At 36.5% G+C, this 17376-nt stretch overlaps 1 protein-coding gene across 2 annotated transcripts in view; it reads left to right on the top strand.

Moving 5' to 3' along the window:
- SLC12A2 (solute carrier family 12 member 2) overlaps positions 1-17376 on the top strand; it is a 109756-nt gene that overhangs the window by 29563 nt on the left and 62817 nt on the right. For both annotated transcript variants that reach the window (XM_015540046.2, XM_042983170.1), the window contains exons 3-4: positions 534-609; positions 907-1002. In XM_015540046.2, the coding sequence (XP_015395532.2) occupies positions 534-609; positions 907-1002 (172 nt within the window). The remainder of the gene's footprint in view (positions 1-533; positions 610-906; positions 1003-17376) is intronic.

Consider the following 17376-nt stretch of genomic DNA (forward strand, 5'->3'; position numbering starts at 1 on the left):
ATGTGTGAGGAGCACCTGGCTGGCTTAGTCAAAGGAGTGTGCAGTTCTTGATCTTGGGGTGGTGAGTTTGAGCCCCACACTGGGTGTAGAGATTACTTAAAAATAAATATACTTTAAAAAATAAAACATGTGTGAACAATTGGCATTTTGTGTTGACAGATATTTTGTAATACCTGAATCTTCTGAAGGAATCAGGAAATAATGTTGATAAAGAACAAGCAAAAATTATACCTAGTTGCTTAGATAAATGGGAACAGGAACTAGTTTCTTAGGGTTGAAGTCTTAAAATACCCTTTTACCTTGTTCAGTTGCTTTTGCTGCTGTGTGTGTGTTATATTATTCTTAAATTAGCTTACATTTTAGCTCTCAGTAAATTCTTTTAAAAATAATATAAAGAAAAGGATAAGAGATTTAAAGTGATTTTCTATAGTTCTAAATGTATGTTATCCTCCTTTTGGCTAGTTTAACATTTACTGATGTACTATGTTTGATCACTTTGCTTCATCTGTAACTTGGCTTCTTTTCTTTTCTAGGTACGTTGTATGTTGAACATTTGGGGTGTGATGCTCTTCATTAGGTTGTCGTGGATTGTGGGTCAAGCTGGAATAGGTAAGCGAAGTTCCATACTGCTTGATTCACTTGAGAATGAGTAAGCAGAGTAGCTGTGTGCTCATCTAGCCTGGGAACCTCCTAAAATTCAAACAATTAGAAATTATTGTACACTGTTTTTTCTTTGTATCAGATTGTTGTCTTAATGTTCCTTTTTTATAATTTTGGTTTGATTTTTCTAAAATGGGGTAAAAATAAGGTAATTGTTTACTATAACGTAAATTAGGTTTATTAACCTTTTCTAGATATAGCAAGTTGAAATAAGTATTTCTCAGCCTCTTTTCTTTTCCCCTCAAGGTCTGTCGGTTGTTGTAATTATAATGGCCACTGTTGTGACAACTATCACAGGATTGTCTACATCAGCAATAGCTACTAATGGATTTGTCCGAGGAGGTAAATTCAGTCTTCTCACATCATTGTTACGAGATTACTGTTACTAATAAAGTGAGGTTTAAATTTTTAAATTATTTTTTACCTTTCAAAAAGCAACATAGGTCTGTATAGGTGAGGAATGATACTGAGCACTTTCAAACTAGTGTATTTAAATATAAAATTTTATTTCGGCCTATACAAAAACATGTATGTGTCCAGTTACTTAGGATGCTCAATGTATTTTGTAGCAAGAATGGAGCTTCTAACCGATTTCTTCTCAGTTGGGTTGCCCCTTATTGCCTCCTCCCAGATTTCAGCCCTTAGATGAGTGGCATGCATCCAGTATTTGTTTAGTATTCTATAGGTGTAACCTCATTCTTCCCATTTAGGGGAACTTTGACAGAGTTGTTTTCCCATGACCTGACAGCTGGTCTATTACGCCCAGAACTCGGAATCCACACTATCAAGTCTTGGTCTCTTCTTTGGGTGCCCTGAGGCCTCTTTCGTTGGAGTCCACAAGATCTGCCTTGTGAGATTTTACCTCACCCCCCCGACTCCTGCCAAGGGAGAGAACCCAAGAGATCAGGGGAATGGCTTTGGGACCTCTTGGAACAAGAAGAGAAGAATTACATTTTCCAAATCAGAACCCGTCATTTAGCTGGAATGAGGAGATCCCTAGAGAAAGGGGAGAACATGGACTTTAGCAGCTCCTGTAAAGTTGTCAGAGTGGATCGACTGACAAGAGGATCAACCTGTACCATCTGCCTCACCTATTTTACAGATCATTTTGACATTATGTGTACACAATTTCTGTTTTATCTGCATCAGCTATTTAGAGAACTACATTGAGCCTTTCATTCTTCCTCATCGTCTTCCTATTTCTTACTTACCAGAATATCCAAATCACTGTGGCCCTGGGGGAAGCTAGTAGCAATATGATTATGGCCGTGCTGAGCATGCATGACTGTTGGCTGAAGTTTTATGTGTACATGAGTCTACACTGAGCCATATTGTGGTGTAAGGTATGGATTTGTCCAAAAGTGTTTCGTCAGGCTACAGTGAGACTTTCTTTTTGGCTTCTTGCATACTGGGTGCCCCATACTTCTTTTATTTCCGCTACTTCCATTCTGGGCAATAGAAGTGAAAGGAGAAATGAATGCGGTGTTATGTACTTGTGGGGACCAGCAAGTCACCAAAGAACTTGTCCCTATCTTCAGGCTTTCCAGTCTAGGTTGTAAGCCTCAATGGGGGCACTGGGGCATGAAGCCGTTAGCAGCATGAATCCCACAGACTGTTATTCTCCATGTGAACACAGACTTAGGGGAAGCATAGATTCTCCTACATCGTGACTGAAAAGCCATTTCATCTTTTGATACTGCCAGTAGTTTTTATATATATCCATGAATACACGTACTTTAGAGACTTTGACCACAGACTTTGAAACTTTGCTAGAAGGCATTCAGTTTTCACTTGTTGGTGACTTTGGAAATTTGGCTGATCCTTGACAGAATATAAAAAAGTTGTTTCATCACCTGCAGTGAAAGTTTCGTGGAGTTTTTTTTTCAATGACTGTAAGCCCCTTCTGTCACTTCTATCTGCTTCATGGACTTGGACAGCCGTAATGGGATTTATTTATGTTCCACAAAGTAGATACAAGTCTAAATCTGGCGAGAATATATTGCATCCTGTAGTCATGATTCTAAGTTGAATATATTGTTGTGATTCACACGTTTTATTCCAAAAGTCCCTGTCGCTTACTTCTTTGCATAAAAATTCCCTGTAACAAATGACCAGCCCAGTAGCAGTGAGCACCCCTAGTGCCTATGTTGTGTATTTTCATTCAGAGGAACCAGGGGACCTTAGAGAAACAATTGATTTCCAGATCTGGGCAGGAAATGTACTACAAGAGCCTAGACATCTTTTCACATTGGAAAGTAGAGAGGTAACAAAGGTGCTTGGTTTCAGGTCAAAAGGACCCAGGAGCCAACTTGAAGAAGCTAACACTGACCTAAGTTTGGATAATTTGAACAGCAGTACTACTACTAATAACTGTTTTGAATGAAGATATAATAGATGATAAAATCCTTAGGTTCACAGACACCACAAAAAAAGATCTTTTCATTTTTTTTACCTTTGAAGAATGCTAGGGAACTAACTTATTAGCAAAATTGATAAATAAATATAAAGAATGTCCTGTTGAGTCAAGCTTTCTTGAATGAAAGTGTCCTTACCTAAACTCAGTGTAAGCAAGAAATTGATGAGATTTGTTCTCTGATAATTATTCTATGTGATAAGCGAAGAAGGAAAGAAAATTAAAATCTTCCAACTTTGTAAGCCCTTTACTCAATAAAAGTATCTGAACCATTGTTTTCTGAGAAATTGAATCTGAACTATGTCATTGCCTGTAGCTCCAGGAAGCATTTTATATAATACGCAAGGGAGACAGGAACTTAGACACTATAGGATGACTAGATCAAATTCCAGACTGGGAATGTCTCTGGAACAAGAATCCCCCCCCCCTTTTTTTAAGTAATGTGTACACCCAACATGGGGTTCAAACTCCCAAAGCTGACATCAAGAGTCACACGTTCCACCGACTGAGCCAGTCAGGCACCCAGGAATCCTTATCTGACATAATTTTCTAAGGAGAAAAAGAGGGAGAGAGTTAGGGTTTAAAACTCATGTATAGGTATGAGTTTGTTTGCCATTTGTAACTGTAAACTACTTTGTCTTTTAGTGGGTTGGGACCAAGAGTGCCAAGTTTGGATCTCCTCTAGCCCCATCACAGGATTAATTTTCACTTCCTCTCTTAAAAGGGCTACATAGGGAAGAGAGGAATGGAGCCAGAAGTGTCCATAGGGTCAGGGTGCTGAAGGCTTAGATATCTAATGGAGAAATGGAAGAATATCATGGGAATAGTGATGTTTTGAGGCCCATCTCAATTTTCTATGATTGATTATTAAGGGAATTAACAAGGAAATATTTTACTGAAAAGTTGTGGTTGCTCTCTGTAGTGGTTTTAATTTGGAGAGACTCCTTTTGAACTTGCCTAGTTATCTTATTAATATAAAGAACTACTTGAGGTAGTGTTCAACAGTTTATCTTGATTCTTAACTTATACACTGATTTATATTTTATTAATATTGAATAATATTTTATTCTTGGTTTCTAGGGTATGTTTCCAGCTGTGTGGCAGTATGTGAAATGTATACTTTTCCTATGTGCTTTTTGCCATAGGAGAGGTTTAAGTTTACCAAGTAACCTTAACATTGGCTTTAACAGTACATTTTGGAGATTAAACAGATACCAATTTATAAAAGTGTAGTTTTTTTAAATATGAAATAACTGCTAACTTATAAACAAATATAATGTCCAGTTATGAAGTCTAGGATAAAAATAATATAACAACGTTCAGGGTTTCTTTAAAAAAAAAAGAGTCAAAACTTAAAAAATATAAGATGCTTAGTTTTGGGCTTGATTAGATTTTAGTAATGATGTTTGGATAATCATTACAACTACTAGCAGGTGAGAGCATCATCCCCTCAGTTCTCTCCCTGCACAGAATCAGGGAGATTCTGCACATCTTTACCTTCATCTCTGGCATAGTCCTTAGCCCAACAGACACATACATTGTACAGATAGTCAGGAGCCAGGGCTCTTTACTGTGCCACAAATCGTGTCCGTGTTGAGACCTGGGTTTTACAGAATCGATCTGCGTCATGTTCAACGAGTTCCGCAACCCAGATGGTGCTGGCCAGCGGCTGCTTTCACTGAGATCTGCATTTTCTAGATGTCACAGGCCAAAGTTCTTCCATCCACAAATAATTAGGCTGTGAATATGAACTCGTTTATGACATAGAGGACAAGCAGAGGCAGCCTTTTATAACATGAAAGTGTAAATACTAGTTGTTCATTGTATTGTGTTATATGACCTGAGGGTTAAGTTGAAAACAGAGATTAGTACAGTTTCAAATAAAAATCCAGGTTACACCAAATTCAGAGGAGTAGTTCTGAACATGTAAAATCAACATAAATGACCAAGATGAAATTTTATATTACTTGTATTTCAGTCACTCAACAGGTAATTGTTGAGCTCTTGGTGACAGGCACTGGGTTTGTAACCATCACTGTCAGACAAGATCCTATTTTCTTGGAGCTGTGTTCAGATAATAGTGGCAATTATTTTTTGAAACATAACTGCTGGGCATGATAACATGCTTTTGACCTACATTATCAGATTTAATGCATCACAGTTGTTAGTCCCATGTATAATTTGTATGGATGAAGAGAGCGAAAATGAAACACACTAATTTTTTCAACAAATTTAAATGTTATGCAGATTTTACTGATGAATCTTTAAGTTTCTGCAGTATGTCAGGATTGTCTTTATATACTTCTGTTTCATTTTGCTGAAATGAAGCCTTCTGTATATAGGTAAAACTAAATATTGGAAGTAATCGTAACATTTTTCACATGGATTCTAAGTGACAGAAAGTGCTTTCTGTATTAGTAAAATCAGATTATCATTGATTGGCAATTTTTTGTTTAGTCTATTATGTAACTATTCATTCCTGTCATCACCAAGCAATGAGTTGTAACTTAGAAATAAGCTCCATAGTTCTTTCCTTTTATTGCTAATTTCTTTCAAATTACAGCTTTCCAGATCAGTGAAATGTTTGAAGAAGCTGTAAAAGGCAGTTCTGTAACAGTTGTATTATGAGGTTTTATTAGACTTCAATATAACATTGTGTTTTCAGTTTAGTAAAAACATGACTTAACAAACCACAAGTGGCTCAAATGTGAATCTGGCAAGTAGTTGTAAATAATTTTTCATTTGGGTTTTCTCTTTGACTTACTTAGTGGCATTTCAATTTTGCCAGTCTTTAATGATTAAAAATACTTGAATTTCATTCTGAAATTGTCTACTGCAGAATTAGGGCTCTATGTCTTGACTCTTCAAGTTTAATATTTAAAGTGATCAGTTACAGTGGTAATATAGCACTCAGTCCTAGTCAGAAGATTCCGTGTTGGTTCACATATCTTTCTCTACTTGACTTAATAATGACAACAGAATACAGCAAATTTGACCAGTGTTAACAGGCACACAAAGTATTGTGTATTGGTAAACCAGGGTATTAGAATGTATTTCCTAGAACAGTAACCAAAATGGATATTGGATCCTTTTGGGTCCATTATTGCCCCATTGTATTCTCAAAATCGTTCCTCAGAATGTTAACACAAGGTGGCTTTGGATAAACTGATTGGTCAGTATACAGAAGTAGGTGGTTTATTGCTGTAAAATTCTGGTGTGTTTTCTAAACATATTAGATGAATTTTGAACAGTAAATGTTAAATAGTTTACTTTCTCATTCCTAAGTTTATTACTTTTTCGTTATTTTGACCTTTTGATTTGTCTCTTCCTCAGTACATCAACAAAACCTTTATTTTATGAAATTTCCACAGATACAGTAGAGTATATAGATGATTCATATTATATATATTGATCATTTCATCCACGGTAAACAAAGGATGTTTGGTCACAAACTTCATTTTCGTCTGTTCGGTGGCTAACAACTTTCTGGAGATTTTTATTAGTTAGAAATTTTGAACCTTTTTTTTAATTTATTTTTTTTTTTGAGGGTACTTGACCCACTGACCCACAATGTTACATAGTTCTAGATACACAACTTAGTGATTTGACAAGTTGTTACATTATAATATTTTCACAGGGGTAACTACCATCTGTGTCATTACATCGCTATTACAATATATTGAGTATTGTGCTGTGCCTTTTATTCCCATTCTGACTTATTCCTTCCATAATCGGAAGCTTGTATCTTCCTCTCCTCTTCACCCACTTTGCCCAACTCCCCATCTGCCTTCCCTCTGGCAACCATCAGTTTGTTACCAGTATTTATAGGTCTGAATTCTGCTTTTTGTTTGTTTATTCATCTGGAGTTTAGGTAGGGTTTTGTTTTTTGTTTTTTGTTTTTTGGTTTTTTTTTTTGGTTATTTTAGATTCCACTTAGTGTAATCATGGTTTTTTTGTGTTTGTCAGTGTAACTTAGATCACATAGCGTAATCCTGCCTAGGTCCATGTATGTTGTCTCAAATGACACAATCTCATTCTTATTTATGGCTGTGTAATGTTCCATTATGTATACATACCACATTCTCCTTGTCCATTCGTCTATTGATGGCCAGTTAGTTTCCTTCAATATTAATTCAATGTAATTCCTGTCAAAATCTAATGGCATTTTTCACAGAAATGGGAAAAATTACCATGGAACCATAAAATACCCTGAAGAGTCCAACAGTCTTGAGAGAAAAAAAAGCTGGAGGCATCACATTTCCAGATTTCAAACTATATTTCAAAGCTGTAGTAATCAAAATGGTATTGTAGCAACATAAAAAGGTACATAGACCTGTGGAATAGAATTGAGAGCCCAGAAATAAACTTATGTGTATAGAGTCATGTAGTATTTGACAAGGGAGCTAAGAATACTCAGTGCAAAAACAGTAGGCTCTTAAATGGGAACTGGATATTCACATGCAAAAGAAATTGGAACTGTATCTTAAATCACTCATAAAAATTAACTCAAAATGGATTTAGGACTTAAATTTAAGACCTAAAACCATGAAATTCCTAGAAGAAAGTATAGGGAAAAAGCCCCTTAACATTTGTCTTGCTAGTGATGTTTTGGATACAACAGGAAAAGCACAAGAACAAAAGCAAAAATCAACAAAATGACAAAAGCAAACATCAAACAAAAAGCAACAACTTCTGAACTGCACAAGAAACAATCAGCAAAATGAAAAGACAACCTACAGGATGGGAGAAAATATTTGCAAATCATGTATCTGATAAGGGGTTAATATCCAAAATAGAGAAAGAACTTACATCAAACCAATACAAGTTCAATAGCAACAAACCAAACAATCTGATTTTAAAATGGGCAAGGCGCCCCAGTGGCTCATTTGGTTAAGTGTCTGACTTCGGCTTAGGTCATGATCTTGCAGTTTGTGGTTTGACCCCTGTGTCGGGCTCTGTGCTGACAGCTCAGAACCTGGGTTCTGTGTCTCCCTCTCTCTCTGACCCTCCCCTGCTCACTCTGTCTCTCCCCAAAATACATAAATATTAAAAAAATAATAAAAACTAAAAATGGGCAAAGTACCTGAACAGACGTTTCTCCAAAGAAGACAACAAGTTCATGAAAAGGAGCTCAACATCACTAATAATCAGGGAAATGCAAATCAAAACCACAATGAATTATCACCTCACACCTGTTAGAATGGTTATTTTCAAAAAGACAAGAGACCGTAAGTGCTGGTGAGGATGTAGAGAAAAGGGAACCCGTTGCACTGTTGGCAGTGAAAATTGGTATGGCCACTGTGGAAAGCAGGATGGAGGTTCCTCAGAAAATAGAACTACCATATCATCCAGCAGTCCCACTTCCTTGATATTTATTCAGAGGAAGTGAAATTACTATTTGTTAGAGATGTTGCCATTCTTGTGTTCATTGCAGCATTATTCACAATAGCTAAGCCTTGGGAACAACCTAAGTGTTCATCAGTGAATGAATGCATGAAAAAAATAACACACATTCTCACACACACAATGGAGTATTATCTAGCCTTAAAAGGAGACGTTGCCATTTGCAACAACATAGATGAACCTTGAGGGCATTATGCCAAGTGAAATAAGTTAGAAAAAGCAAATACTGTATAATCTCACTCATATGTGGAATCTAAAAAAGCCAAACTCCTAGAAACAGATTGTAGAAAAGTTGCTACCAGGGGTTGATGAGCAAAGGAAGTGATGAGGAAGTTGGTCAGACTTAAAGTTACAAGCAGAGTAAGTTCTGAGGATCTAACATACAACATGCAGACTATAATTAGTATTGTATACTCGAAAGTTCCTGAGAGTAGATCTTGAATGTTCTTACCATAAAACAACAGCACAAATGGAAATTCTGTGGGGTAAAGAATATATTAACCTTATGCTGGTAAACATTTTGCAATATGTATGTGTATCAGCACGTTACATTATGTGTCTTTTTAATGGTTTATTTTTTTGGAGAGAGTGTGAGCAGGGGAAGGGAGAGGGAGGGAATCCGCAGCACACTCTGCACTGTCTGCACAGTGCCTGACGTGGGCTCGATCCCACACACAACCTGTGAGATCATGACCTGAGCTGAAATGAAGACTGCGATGCTAAACTGACTGAGCCACCCAGGCGCCCCCATCACGTTGTGTATCTTACATGATGTTATATGTTAGTTATATCTCAGTAAATCTGGAAAATAATTAATTGACCCTACATGTGTCGGTCTGTTTCTGGACTCTCTCCTGGTACATTGTCTGCAGATTTGCCCTTAATCTAACACCATACTATCTTGGTACTGTGGTTTATAGTAATGCCTGAAGTTGGGCATTATAGCTCCTTCTACTTTGCCCTTTTTCAAAATTGTCTTGGCTATTCTAGTTCTCTTGCCTTTCCATATATATTTTAGAATTATCTTGTCAATTTTTGAAAACTGTCTTGCTGGAATTTAGATGAACTTGGGTTCAGTATAGAGATCAGCTTGGGGAGAATTAACAACTGTTAGGGCTCTCATTTCACAAATATGCTTTATCTCTCTCTAGTTCTTAAAGTTTTAGTACACAGATTTTGAGGATATTTTTTAGTATTTCCTGGTTTTTGTGCTATTGTAAGATTTAGTTTCTTACTGTTTCTTGCTGGTATATGGAAATATGATGGATTTCTGTATATTTACCTTGTAATACTTTTGTAGTTGGGGTGTCCAGAGAAACAGAACCAATAAGGTGTGTTTGTGTCTGTGTGTGTCTAGAAAGACGTATTTGAAGGACTTGATTCACGTAATAATGGAGGCTGGGAAATCTAAGACCTGCAGGGTAGGTCAGCAGTCTGGAGACCCAGAGACAAGGTGTTCTCAGTTGATGTCTGAAGGCTGTCTCCTGCAGAACTCCCTCTTGCTACGGAGAGGTTTGTTTTTGTTCCATTCAGGCCTTCAGCTGATGGAATGAGACCCACCCACGTTATGGTGGACAAACTGCTTTATTTACATCCCACCAATTAAATGTAAATCTCCTCTAAAAACACCCTCACACAGGGCTGCCTCATAGCTCAGTTGGTTAAGCATCTCACTCTTGGTTTGGCTTAGGTCATGATCTCACAGTTGGTGAGGTCAAGCCCCGTATCTGGCTGCATGTTGACTGAATGGATCCTGCTTGAGATTCTCTCCCCCTCTCTGCCCCTCCCCGGCTCACACTGTCTTTCTGCCTCAAAATAAATAAACTTTAAAAACAATAATGAAATAAAAATACCCTCACAGAAACGTTCAGAATATAATGTTTGATCTCATGTCTGGGCACCAGGGCTAGGCAAGTTGATACATAAAATTAACCCATCACAGTGTCACCTTGTTAAATTAACTTTTATTTTAACTGAGTCCATTACCCTTCAAATTTTATATGGGATTGTTTTTCTACCTCATAGTTGAATTAGTTTGTATTTTACATCGAATTACTTTGAAGCTCCTCTTTGAAAGCAGTTCATTTTAATAGAAAACTTGGGTCAAAATTTGATTTTGTTCAGTCTTACTCGTACCTGAGGCACTGAGGATGATCATTTGTTGACTGATATTTTAACATCATTTTGGACAATAAGATTTCTTGTGCAGTTTTTATCCAAGGAAGAGCACTAGTTACAACAAAAGAAAGTGTAATAGTTCAGAAGAAATTAACTGGACTTGGACAGGTTTGTTGGTGTTTCTAAATATTAAAATACTTTTCACATTAATGAACAACATTTAGTCCCTGCTAGCAGGTAAGAAGAGTCATGTAGTGCTAAACTGAGCCATGTGTAGTTTTTATTTTCTTAGAGTTTGAGATGTAATGACAATACAGTACTGAAGAAGTTTAGATCTTACAGCATAATGAGTGGACTTACATGGTATTGTGAATTAGTTGCCACAATAAGTTTAGTTAACATCTATCATCTCGTACAGATAGAAGGGAAAAAGAAGAAAAACATGTTATTTCCCTTGTGATGAGAACTTCTAAGAGCCATGTGTGGTTTAAGAAATGTCTGTTTTGTGGCATAATTGGTAGTAAGACATCCAGAGTGCGTGTTCAAAAGATAGTTAAGTACTGCTCCTCCCTTCCTGCCTGTAGTTTTGTGGGGTTTTTTGTCTCTGTGTACTTTAGTTTTGAAGGTTCTATATAACTCGTGTTGAATTCATTTGTTCTGAATGTTCATAATAGTTTCATAATAGCTGTATCTGATAATTCCACTTTCTACAAAGATGGATTAGTAAATGTGGTCCTAATCAAAAATTGCTCCTTACCGTGCACATGCACATGCACATGCACATTGGTTAATTATGGGTTTTTCATTTTTATGTTTCGTATCAGCAAAAGCTAAGGTAATCGTTGATTAATGCGTTACGACAAAAATTGGCAAGATACTTTACTGGGAAGTGAGGTATCAAATCCAATGACTCCTGTTTAAAAAAAGAAACAGGGTAAGGTCGGTTTCTTGTAAAATGTTGGATACTTTGCAAAAACCTTTGTTACCCATTTATCATTCATGAAATTTTTTATTTCAGGTAAAAGCCGAGGAAAAGATTTTTAGTGTTTTGCCTAAGTTTAAAGTACAGTTGTAATAGAGCTTTGTTTTTTTCCATGGAGTTTTAAATTAATTCTTAATAGTAATAGGCAGTCTTTTAGTGTTGATTTTACTTGTGGGACGAAATAGCAGATCACTTTGGTCTTTTCATTGCTTTACCAGTCACCTATTATACTCACTGACCTCTCTGAATCTCTGTGTACTCCTGTAAAATGAGGGGTTTGGCTTAATGACCTGTGAGTTGCCTTATAGTACTAGGATTCTGTGAGCTTACACTTCAGCAACCACAGAAGTGAATGGAGAGGAGGGAGGGTGCTAGGTGGTGATGAAAAATTTGGGTCACCAGTCTGTCCATTCATTTTGCAGGTGTTCTGTGCTCATCCTGAATTAGGGTTGGGTTCTTTGTTTTTTACAGAAAGATATATAGATGAATTTAAGTGCCTTTTAAAAACAACTTTAACACATGGTTCATCTTAAAGGTAACTTTTGACTCCTTTTGTTGTAATCAGTGAGCTGATGAACTTGCTTGGGATCCATTTAATCTCTCGAAGTCTAACATGCGTGAAGATTTTTTGCTATATCATTTTGACTAGGGTATACTTTTTAAGTTTTAAAATGATGGTTGTTGAAAGTAGATTTACAGTTTATTAGAACAATATTATTGAAGTAAAATTCACACGTAGTGAAATGTAGATTTTAGGTTTACAGTTCTGTGAGTTTTGGTAAGTATATAAACCTAGCTCAATCAGAATACAAAGTATTTTTATCATACTGGAAACTTCCTTTATAATCATTCCCTCACCTCTAGCCCAGGGTGGGCTTTTATTACCTAAAAGGTACTCTTTTTGTGTCATACCTCAATATAATATTTTTAGAATTCATCCATGTCATTCTATATGTTAGTAGTTTGCCATAGTGTAGTATTTTACTACATACATTTTACTGTATATTACTTTGGTTTATGACTGTACATTTGTAGTAACAATAATTTGTTTATTTAGTACTTATTGTTGGACATTTGGGTTATTTTTGGTGTGAGGCTATTATGAATAAGCTTGACAAGAATATTCTTAGACAAGTCTGTGTCGATGTCTATGTTTTTATTCATGTTGGGAGATTATGAGTGGATTTGTTGATTCATGGGGTATTTATATGTCTCGTTTATAAGAAATTGCCAAATAGTTTTCCAAAGTGGTTTTACCATTTTATACTACCATCAATATATGAGACTTAATAGTTTTCCATGTTACTGCCAACACTTGTTATGTATTTTTAATTATAGCTATTCTTGTAGATAATTAATTATGGTAAGTATCTTTTCATGTGCTTATGACCACTTGTATATCTTCTTTTGTAATGTATTCAAATCTTTTGCCAATATTTAAATTGTGTTATCTTTTTTTGTAGGAGTTTCTAAATATATTCTGAATACAAGTGATTTGTCTAACATCTGTATTATGGGTTTCCCCCCCAGTTTTTGACTTGCCTCTACATTTTTATAATTTTTTTAATGCTATGTTTCAGAGTGTAGAAATTTACTATTTTGATGAAATCCAGATTCTTGTGTTTTCGTGTACAGCTTTTATCTACTGGCCTGAAATCTTTTGCTTATCCCAAGGTCTTAAAGATATTCTTCTTTGTTTTATCTAGAATCTTTATAGTAGCTTAGGTTTTGACTATTAGTAGTATCAAAGGAACTTTTTAATATTAGCGCGACAGAGGTTGTGGTTTTCTCCTCTTGCTACCCAACTGTGTACGTATCCACTTGTTCCTGCACCATTTTTTGAAACGACCTATCTTTTCTCTGTTGAATTTATTTTTGTGCCATTGTTGAAAAATTTATTGTGTTTTTGTCTAGACTATATGCTATTTCATTGATAAGTTTTGTTTCTCCTATTATGCTAGTTAGTATTGATTGCTTAGCTTTATAATTTCAGAGACTTCCAAATTTGTTTTTCTTTTTTAAGAATGTTTTGGCTCTTTTAGGTCGTTTGCATTTTTACATAAATTTTTGAATTAGGTGTTTTCTGCTAAATAGTAAAAAAATAAAATAAAATAAAATCTTAGTGGGGCTTTGGGATTTCAGCCTTAAAAATATTTTGGGGGGTGCCTGGGTGGCTCGTTTGGTTAAGCATCTGACTCTTGGGTTTGGCTCAAGTCATGATCTCATACTCTGTGACCTCGTTGTTTGTGACACCCAAACCTTCATCCGGCTCTGCACTGACATCACAGAGCCTGCTTGGGATTTTCTTTCTGCCCCTCTCTGTATGCCTTTCTCACTCTCTCTCTCAAAATAAACTTAAAAATCTTTTAAAAAATCTTTTTGGAGGGCACCTGGGTGGCTCAGCCGGTTAAGTGTCTGACTTCGGCTTAGGTCATGATCTCGTGATTTCTGAGTTCAAGCCCTGCGTCGGGCTCTGTGCTGACAGCTCAGAGCCTGGAACCTGCTTCAGATTCTGTGTCTCTCAATCTCTTAGCCTCTCCCCTGCTCATGCTCTGTGTCTCTCTCTCAATAATAAATAAACATTAAAAAAAATTTTTTTTAATCTTTTTGGGAAGAATGGTTATGTTAAAAGTATTGAATCTTACAGTTTATGAAAATGGTATATCCATATATTTAGATCTGTTGTTTCTGATAGCATTGTTTTGTATATTTCTGTATAGATGTCTAGCATATACATTATTAACTTTGTCCTTACATGTTTCATGTCCTTTGTGTCAAACGGTATTTGTAAATTTTATTTTCCATTTTTTTTTGTTTCTTACATATAGAAATAAAATAGACTTGTTGTATTTTAGTCCCACCAGTCTGTGATCTGGCTAAACATAAACAGATGTATCATCAGTTAATAGACATGGCTTACACTTTGTCTTTACAATTTTTAGGATTTTTTTTCTTTCTTTTGTTGAATTAGCTAGGAGTTCCACTACAGTGTTTAATTGAAGTGGTGAGAATAGATATCATTACCTTGTTCTCAGTCTTAAATGGAATGAGTGCAATATATCACAACTAAGAAGTTGTTAGTGGGGTTTTTGAAGATGTCATTTGTCAGATTGAGGAAGTTCTATTTCTAAATTGCTGAGAATATTTGTTCATGGTTGGATATTGAATTTTGCCATGTATTTCCTACATCTTCTGAAATGGTTATATGGTTTTCTTCCATTATTCTATTACTATCACAAATTATATAGTTTTTTGAATCTCTCTCTCTTTTTTTTTTTTTTTTTTCCTTGAAAGAGTGCGAGCAGGGGAGAGGCAGAGGGAGACAAAAGGAGAATCTTAAGCAGGCTCCATACTTAGAATGGAGCCCTGCATACAGCTCAATCTCATGACTGTGAGACTATGACCTGAGCCACAATAAGGAGTTGGAGACTCAACCTATTGAGCCACCCAGGCACCCCAGAATGTGTAATTTTTAACAAAGCAAATTTATTTTTTTATTTTTATTTTTTTTAATATATGAAATTTACTGTCAAATTGGTTTCCATACAACACCCAGTGCTCATCCCAAAAGGTGCTCTCCTCAGTACCTATCACCCACCCTCCCCTCCCTCCCACCCCCCATCAACCCTCAGTTTGTTCTCAGTTTTTAACAGTCTCTTATGCTTTGGCTCTCTCCCACTCTAACCTCTTTTTTTTTTTTTTCCTTCCCCTCCCCCATGGGTTTCTTTTAAGTTTCTCAGGATCCACATAAGAGTGAAACCATATGGTATCTTTCTCTGTATGGCTTATTTCACTTAGCATCACACTCTCCAGTTCCATCCACGTTGCTACAAAAGGCCGTATTTCATTCTTTCTCATTGCCACATAGTATTCCCTTGTGTACATAAACCACAATTTCTTTATCCATTCATCAGTTGATAGACATTTTGGCTCTTTCCATAATTTGGCTATTGTTGAGAGTGCTGCTATAAACATTGGGGTACAAGTGCCCCTATGCATCAGTACTCCTGTATCCCTTGGATAAATTCCTAGCAGTGCTATTGCTGGGTCATAGGATAGGTCTATTTTTAATTTTCTGAGGAACCTCCACACTGCTTTCCAGAGTGGCTGCACCAATTTGCATTCCCACCAAGAGTGCAAGAGGGTTCCCGTTTCTCCACATCCTCTCCAGCATCTATAGTCTCCTGATTTGTTCATTTTGGCCACTCTGACTGGCGTGAGGTGATATCTGAGTGTGGTTTTGATTTGTATTTCCCTGATAAGGAGCGACATTGAACATCTTTTCATGTGCCTGTTGGCCATCCGGATGTCTTCTTCAGAGAAGTGTCTATTCATGTTTTCTGCCCATTTCTTCACTGGGTTATTTGTTTTTTGGGTGTGGAGTTTGGTGAGCTCTTTATAGATTTTGGATACTAGCCCTTTGTCCGATATGTCATTTGCAAATATCTTTTCCCATTCCGTTGGTTGCCTTTTAGTTTTGTTGGTTGTTTCCTTTGCTGTGCAGAAGATTTTATCTTCATAAGGTCCCAGTAATTCACTTTTGCTTTTAATTCCCTTGCCTTTGGGGATGTGTCGAGTAAGAGATTGCTACGGCTGAGGTCAGAGAGGTCTTTTCCTGCTTTCTCCTCTAAGGTTTTGATGGTTTCCTGTCTCACATTCAGGTCCTTTATCCATGTTGAGTTTATTTCTGTGAATGGTGTGAGAAAGTGGTTTAGTTTCAACCTTCTGCATGTTGCTGTCCAGTTCTCCCAGCACCATTTGTTAAAGAGACTGTCTTTTTTCCATTGGATGTTCTTTCCTGCTTTGTCAAAGATTCGTTGACCATACGTTTGTAGGTCTAGTTCTGGTGTTTCTATTCTATTCCATTGGTCTATGTGTCTGTTTTTGTGCCAATACCATGCTGTCTTGATGACAGCTTTGTAGTAGAGGCTAAAGTCTGGGATTGTGATGCCTCCTGCTTTGGTCTTCTTCTTCAAAATTACTTTGGCTATTCGGAGCCTTTTGTGGTTCCATATGAATTTTAGGATTGCTTGTTCTAGTTTCGAGAAGAATGCAGGTGCAATTTTGATTGGGATTGCATTGAATGTGTAGATAGCTTTGGGTAGTATTAACATTTTGACAATATTTATTTTTCCAATCCATGAGCAGGGAATGTCTTTCCATTTCTTTATATCTTCTTCAATTACCTTCATAAGCTTTCTATAGTTTTCAGCATACAGATCTTTTACATCTTTGGTTAGATTTATTCCTAGGTATTTTATGCTTCTTGGTGCCATTGTGAATGGGATCAGTTTCTTTATTTGTCTTTCTGTTGCTTCATTGTTAGTGTATAAGAATGCGACTGATTTCTGTACATTGATTTTTTATCCTGCAACTTTGCTGAATTCATGTATCAGTTCTAGCAGACTTTTGGTGGAGTCTTTCGGATTTTCCATGTATAATATCATGTCATCTGCAAAAGCGAAAGCTTGACTTCATCTTTGCCAATTTTGATGCCTTTGATTTCCTTTTGTTGTCTGATTGCTGATGCTAGAACTTCCAGCACTATGTTAAACAACAGCGGTGAGAGTGGGCATCCCTGTCGTGTTCCTGATCTCAGGGAAAAAGCTCTCAGTTTTTCCCCGTTGAGGATGATGTTAGCTGTGGGCTTATCATAAATGACTTTTATGATGTTTAAGTATGTTCCTTCTATCCCGACTTTCTCGAGGGTTTTTATTAAGAAAGGGTGCTGGATTTTGTCAAAGGCCTTTTTTGCATCGATTGACAGGATCATATGGTTCTTCTCTTTTTTTTTGTTAAT

The sequence above is a fragment of the Panthera tigris genome, chromosome A1 (genome assembly GCF_018350195.1).
Source record: "Panthera tigris isolate Pti1 chromosome A1, P.tigris_Pti1_mat1.1, whole genome shotgun sequence".
Taxonomy (NCBI): Eukaryota; Metazoa; Chordata; class Mammalia; order Carnivora; family Felidae; genus Panthera; species Panthera tigris.